This window comes from Symphodus melops (assembly GCF_947650265.1).
Source record: "Symphodus melops genome assembly, chromosome: 17".
Lineage (NCBI taxonomy): Eukaryota > Metazoa > Chordata > Actinopteri > Labriformes > Labridae > Symphodus > Symphodus melops.
In genome coordinates, this window is record NC_136707.1 from 23924508 (window position 1) to 23931358 (window position 6851).

The 6851-nt window shown below is 48.8% G+C and overlaps 2 protein-coding genes across 2 annotated transcripts in view; both read right to left on the bottom strand.

Annotated features, from left to right (window-relative positions):
• The window catches only part of rras (RAS related), a 4519-nt gene extending 4314 nt beyond the window's left edge, over positions 1 to 205 (bottom strand). The window contains exon 1 of the mRNA XM_079366447.1: positions 1 to 205. This exon is cut by the window's left edge and continues 254 nt beyond it. The gene's annotated coding sequence lies outside the window, so the exon portion shown is untranslated.
• A 1816-nt stretch (positions 206 to 2021) lies between these two features.
• LOC306838317 (uncharacterized protein) lies at positions 2022 to 4896 on the bottom strand. Its single transcript, XM_079366435.1, has 5 exons — positions 4729 to 4896; positions 4216 to 4310; positions 3158 to 3317; positions 2945 to 3068; positions 2022 to 2710 (listed from the first exon to the last, which is right to left on the bottom strand). The coding sequence occupies exons 2-5, from the start codon at positions 4306 to 4308 to the stop codon at positions 2086 to 2088; spliced, it is 1002 nt and encodes a 333-aa protein (XP_079222561.1). The 5' UTR covers positions 4309 to 4310; positions 4729 to 4896; the 3' UTR covers positions 2022 to 2085.
• Positions 4897 to 6851: the final 1955 nt, after the last annotated feature.

Genomic DNA, 6851 nt, shown 5'->3' on the forward strand with positions numbered 1-6851 from the left:
GAGCTCATGGTGGAGCGGACTCACTCGCTGATCCACACCGGAGACAGAAGCTTGTTTTCGGTCAGAGTTGTTCCTGTGCAGCCTGTGAAGCTCCGAGCTGTTCTCCTGCTGCAGGCGGACTGAGGGCGGAGCTGCTTCCTCTTTTCTTTCTCTAAAACTCACTCACACTGACACACACTAACACACAGCCTGCAGTGTGTGTGCGTGTGTGTGTGTGTGTGCGTGTGTGTGCGCGTGTGTGTGCGCGTGTGTGTGCGCGTGTGTGTGCGCGTGTAACAGTATAAAAGTTGTGATTGTGTTTCGTCTCTTTGGATAATTAAAGTGAAATCTGAAGTGAACGCATTCCTCTTACGTGTGTCACTTTCCTTATTTGGTCATTTGGATGTTCCGTGACGTCACAGCAGACTTTTTTTCACAGGATGTAAAAAAACAGCGCGAGGGCAGAACAGTGTGCGTCATCCTGATCTATAACATCTGGTTCTATAAAAAGTAGATCTAACGTCTTTGTGCGCGCGCGCGCGTCTGTTCGTGTGATATCCTTGCCCTGAGGCGGCACATACCTCACCTGTACCTGAAAACGTTTCCGGGAGTTCACATGTAGCCAGCTGAGGGCGCTCACGAGGCGGACAGAGAGCTACAGAGTTTCATATGCACCGGATGTGACGTCGGTTCAGCCCTGTGATTGGTGCTGAAATGATATTTCTTTATTGATGATAAAACAGCAACATGACAGTTTGTCCATGCGCACAACTGTTACTGAGACTCAGGCTGATGGACGTCTGCCCCCTGCTGGACATCATGCAGAGTGCAGCTTGAAGACGTTGAGCTGGGGGTCGCAGGGGCTTTATAAACTCTGAGGGTCTTTATAAAGACTCTGGGGGTCTTTATAAAGACTCTGGGGGTCTTTATAAAGACTCTGGGGGTCTTTGTAAAGACTCTGGGGGTCTTTATAAACTCTGGGGGTCTTTATAAAGACTCTGGGGGTCTTTGTAAAGACTCTGGGGGTCTTTGTAAAGACTCTGAGGGTCTTTGTAAAGACTCTGAGGGTCTTTATAAAGACTCTGGGGGTCTTTGTAAAGACTCTGAGGGTCTTTATAAAGACTCTGAGGGTCTTTGTAAACTCTGGGGGTCTTTGTAAAGACTCTGAGGGTCTTTATAAAGACTCTGAGGGTCTTTGTAAACTCTGGGGGTCTTTGTAAACTCTGGGGGTCTTTATAAAGACTCTGAGGGTCTTTATAAACTCTGGGGGTCTTTATAAAGACTCTGAGGGTCTTTGTAAACTCTGGGGGTCTTTGTAAACTCTGAGGGTCTTTATAAAGACTCTGAGGGTCTTTGTAAACTCTGGGGGTCTTTGTAAACTCTGGGGGTCTTTATAAAGACTCTGAGGGTCTTTGTAAAGACTCTGAGGGTCTTTATAAAGACTCTGAGGGTCTTTGTAAACTCTGGGGGTCTTTGTAAAGACTGAGGGTCTTTATAAAGACTCTGGGGGTCTTTGTAAAGACTCTGAGGGTCTTTATAAAGACTCTGAGGGTCTTTGTAAAGACTCTGAGGGTCTTTATAAAGACTCTGAGGGTCTTTGTAAACTCTGGGGGTCTTTGTAAACTCTGGGGGTCTTTGTAAAGACTCTGGGGGTCTTTGTACTGGGTCTTATCTGGGGGCTCGGGGACCAGTAGAGGGTCGTTGAGTCGTTGTGGTTGACACTGGTCTAGGAGGCGCTGGTGGATCACCAGGAGGCTGCGGGGCTCGTCCCCTCTGAGGCTGTCAAAATAAGAGCTTTGCTTTCAAAATAAGAGCTTCACATATGAACTCAAAAGTCACCTTTTATTCTCGCCTGTCTCTCAGGTGGAGTCTGTTCAGTCCTAGCGTATCACGCTGTCAGGTGCACTTTGTTGAGACACCAGTGGGGGGCGCTCTTGTAATAAACAACCTGTGATATAATGGAGTCAATCTGACAGTTTAATGATCCATTTTATTAAAGCGTCCGTAAAGAATCCTCTCTGGAATAAATAAAGCAGCTCTCAGTCTGTACAAACATGCTCACACATAAGCTCCGCCCCCTCATTGTCCTGAACACCGGCCCCTCCCTCAGCACCTGTACGGCAGGGCGGGCTGTCCCATCTTCACAGCAGGGAAAAAACCCCCCCCCAGGAGGAGCCTCTCCCCCCAGTCCAGCAGCTTGTTCAGGCTGAAGCTGAACGGGGACAGCAGACGCTGCTCCTTCTGCGGCCTTTGGGGGGCGCTGTGCGGCCTGTCGGCGTCCTGTGGACTGTCTCTGTTCATCGTGTTAGATGTGGTTGCGCACCCAGCAGGGGGGGCAGGGCTGACTCCCAGTGGAGTGAGAGAGAGAGTGAGGCTCTTACGTTTGTCCTGTAGTGAAGCAGAGGATGCTGGGAGTTGTAGTGTGAAGGGTTTCTGTGTAGAGGAGGCTGGGACCGGACTCTGCTGCAGAGTCTCATAATCACGTCTGACCCCCCCGTCCTCAAGTCTCAGCATGCTCTGATCTGTCGGATCTGAGATCTCCTGATGCTCCGCCCTCTGCTGACTGTGGGCGGGGTTACAGTCTGACTGATGCTTGCTGTGGGCGGGGTCAGGATAACGGATGACGGCTCCCCCTGCAGGCCGGTTGAGGCTCAGCGTGCTCTGGAAAAGCTGCAGCTGACCCAGGAAGTTAAAGTTTGGAGAGATGGAGGGACGACGCTCCTTCACAAACCTGCAAAGACACACAGGACTTAGTTAGGACTACAAATCCCATCAGACCCTCAAAGCTTTGAACAGGTCAGTCAAGTCCAGAGTTAGTCTGGATCCTGGTCACACCATGAGGTCTTTATTATCTCACCTGGTCAATGCAGGTGTTGTGTTACTTTAGTTGATGAATCTATAAATAGATGTTTTATCACACGAGCTCAGCGAGTCCCCTTTCATTAAGATCATGACTCAGGTGTACCTGTAGGCCTGGTCCAGGTCCAGCCCCAGACTGTACATGATGTAGGCCACAGCGAGGGCCGGAGACCGAGAGATCCCTGCTGCACAGTGGACCAGGACCGAGGACCCCGAAGACATGGCCCCGTCTGAAACACACACTCAGTGTGAGACACACTATCATATGAAGACAGCACACCGTACATGGGGGGGTGGGGGGGGGGGGGGGTCACCTTACCGATGAAGCTGAGCGCCTTGGGGATCCAGGGCAGCAAGTCGTCCCACAGAGAGTCATCAATAGGGATCCGGAGGTAACGAGAGCACGGCAGGAAGGACGGCTGAGGACTACAACGACTCACAGACAGGACGTACGAAATCCCCAAAGACGACAGGCAGTCCTGAAGAGAGAGAGAGAGAGGGCGAGAGAGAGACAGAGAGAGACAGAGAGAGAGAGAGACAGAGAGAGAGAGACAGAGAGAGAGAGGGAGAGACAGAGACAGAGAGAGAGAGAGAGAGAGAGAGGAAGAGAGAGGGAGAGACAGAGAGAGAGAGAGAGAGAGAGAGAGAGAGAGAGAGAGAGAGAGAGAGAGAGAGAGAGAGACAGAGACAGAGAGAGAGAGAGAGAGAGAGAGGGCGAGAGAGAGAGAGACAGAGAGAGACAGAGAGAGAGAGACAGAGAGAGAGAGGAAGAGAGAGGGAGAGACAGAGACAGAGACAGAGAGAGAGAGAGAGAGAGAGACAGAGAGAGAGAGGGAGAGAGACAGAGAGAGACAGAGAGAGAGAGACAGAGAGAGACAGAGAGAGAGAGACAGAGAGAGAGAGAGAGACAGAGAGAGAGAGGGAGAGAGACAGAGAGAGAGAGAGAGAGACAGACAGAGAGAGAGAGAGAGACAGAGGGAGAGAGAGAGAGAGAGAGAGAGAGAGAGACAGAGGGAGAGAGAGAGAGAGAGAGAGAGAGAGAGAGCAGGAAGTTGAACTCTCTCTCTCTGAAGCCTCTGAGTACAAAATGATCTGACAGTATTTATGATCTCCATTAGGGGGCGCTCATAGCTCTCACACTCCTGCATGACGTCACTAAAGCTTTCTCCCTGAAGACCTGCAGCCAGCTGTCAACAGCAACATCTCCAATCAGCTGCTGCTGCCACATGATGCACCAATAATACTAACACAATGACGTCATGAAAGCGCATAAACAGAACAACCACTGAATGACGTCACAACTTTAAAATAACGTTCAGAGTAAAGAGTGAAATGTTGATGACGTAATCCTGTGACTTCTTCTGAGCTCACACTTACCTGCGTCACGTCGCTCTCTGCTCCCAGGTAGAGTCTGGGCAGGATGTTGGAGAGTGGAGGTTTCTCCGAGTCTCTGTCCCGAGTCCACAGCATGTCTGTGACAGGAAACAGGCAACACGTCACTCCTCTGAGCGCGTCTTCCTGTCGGAGGAGCTCAACCAGCAGAGACCTGCAGAGACCAGCAGTTCGCAGAGACTTGCAGAGACCAGCAGAGACCTGCAGAGGCAAGCAGCTCGCAGAGACCTGCAGCTTGCACAGACCAGCAGAGACCTGCAGCTCGCAGAGACCAGCAGAGACCTGCAGCTTGCACAGACCAGCAGAGACCTGCAGCTCGCAGAGACCAGCAGAGACCTGCAGCTTGCACAGACCAGCAGAGACCTGCAGCTTGCACAGACCAGCAGAGACCTGCAGCTTGCACAGACCAGCAGAGACCTGCAGCTCGCAGAGACCAGCAGAGACCTGCAGCTCGCAGAGACCGGATATAAACGAATCTGGATCTTGATTGTTATTCACTGTGAGAGTCGCGCTCCTGGTTTTCAGTGTGCAGTGGTCCTGGTGTCTCAGAGCTCTGCTGCTCTGATGTATGAGCTCATCTTCAGTCCAACAATAGAGCAGCGCGGGATGATGTCATCTGCAGCCAATCAGAGGCCGGCAGGGCGCGCAGACTCAGTTCTGCTGCTGTTTCATCACCTCAACAGAGTCGATTCCTCAGTATGTTCAAATGGTCAGAGCGACTTTCTTCCTATAGGTGCGTTCAACGCAGAGTCTGAGCATGCGCACTGTGCACACAAGTTTATCTGTATCCACATCCTGTAACATGCAGGCAGGTCATTGGGGGCTCAGAGGGACTCAGAGACATTTCAGGTCCCTCTCCCTGTTGGTCTTTAGTCTTGCATTCTTCCTCCTTTCCAGCAGAGGGCGACACCTCAGGTCGCAGGAGGCTGCACGTGCTCAGAAACTGGACTGTAAGGGCCTTTTTCAAACCAATCCCTGCCCCCCCCATCCAGGTGGAGGGTAGAAATACAGCAGCAGGCTTTGGGACAAACTTCACTCTCTCAGGTGGAAACAGGAAGTGTGTGTTACCATGGTTACTCAGCGGCATCCTGGGGGAACGGCTTATTATTAATGTACGTAATACATTCTGTAAAAGTCTTTATGTAGATTATTTTTCTCTAGTAAATTTATATTAGTGTAGACTTATAACAAAACCATCAGATGGAGCCACATTCTTTATTATAATTTATAATGTTTAATTTATTATAATATCAAAGAACAGGTTGACTTCAATGAAAGCAGACAAGGAGACATCAACAGTAAAACAATGATCAATAAATAAGAGTGAGAAGATATCAGTAACATGATTTAATATTCTTTAGTTTTTGTCCCTTTAAATATGAAACACAATGAAATAAACAGGAGAACAGAAGAGGAGGACAGGTCTCTCCTTCTTTAGTACAGGTCACTCCTTCTTTAGTACAGGTCACTCCTTCTTTAGTACAGGTCACTCCTTCTTTAGTACAGGTCACTCCTTCTTTAGTACAGGTCACTCCTTCTTTAGTACAGGTCACTCCTTCTTTAGTACAGGTCACTCCTTCTTTAGTACAGGTCTCTCCTTCTTTAGTACAGGTCACTCCTTCTTTAGTACAGGTCACTCCTTCTTTAGTACAGGTCACTCCTTCTTTAGTACAGGTCACTCCTTCTTTAGTACAGGTCACTCCTTCTTTAGTACAGGTCACTCCTTCTTTAGTACAGGTCACTCCTTCTTTAGTCCAGGTCACTCCTTCTTTAGTACAGGTCACTCCTTCTTTAGTACAGGTCACCCCTTCTTTAGTACAGGTCACTCCTTTAGTACAGGTCACTCCTTCTTTAGTACAGGTCACTCCTTCTTTAGTACAGGTCACTCCTTCTTTAGTACAGGTCACTCCTTCTTTAGTACAGGTCACCCCTTCTTTAGTACAGGTCACTCCTTTAGTACAGGTCACTCCTTCTTTAGTACAGGTCACTCCTTCTTTAGTACAGGTCACTCCTTCTTTAGTACAGGTCACTCCTTCTTTAGTACAGGTCACTCCTTCTTTAGTAAAGGTCACTCCTTCTTTAGTACAGGTCACTCCTTCTTTAGTACAGGTCACTCCTTCTTTAGTACAGGTCACTCCTTTAGTACAGGTCACTCCTTCTTTAGTACAGGTCACTCCTTCTTTAGTACAGGTCACTCCTTCTTTAGTACAGGTCACTCCTTCTTTAGTACAGGTCACTCCTTTAGTACAGGTCACTCCTTCTTTAGTAAAGGTCACTCCTTCTTTAGTACAGGTCACTCCTTCTTTAGTACAGGTCACTCCTTCTTTAGTACAGGTCACTCCTTTAGTACAGGTCACTCCTTCTTTAGTACAGGTCACTCCTTCTTTAGTACAGGTCACTCCTTCTTTAGTACAGGTCACTCCTTCTTTAGTACAGGTCACTCCTTCTTTAGTACAGGTCGCTCCTTCTTTAGTACAGGTCACTCCTTCTTTAGTACAGGTCACTTTTTCTTTAGTACAGGTCACTCCTTCTTTAGTAAAGGTCACTCCTTCTTTAGTACAGGTCACTCCTTCTTTAGTACAGGTCACTCCTTCTTTAGTACAGGTCACTCCTTCTTTAGT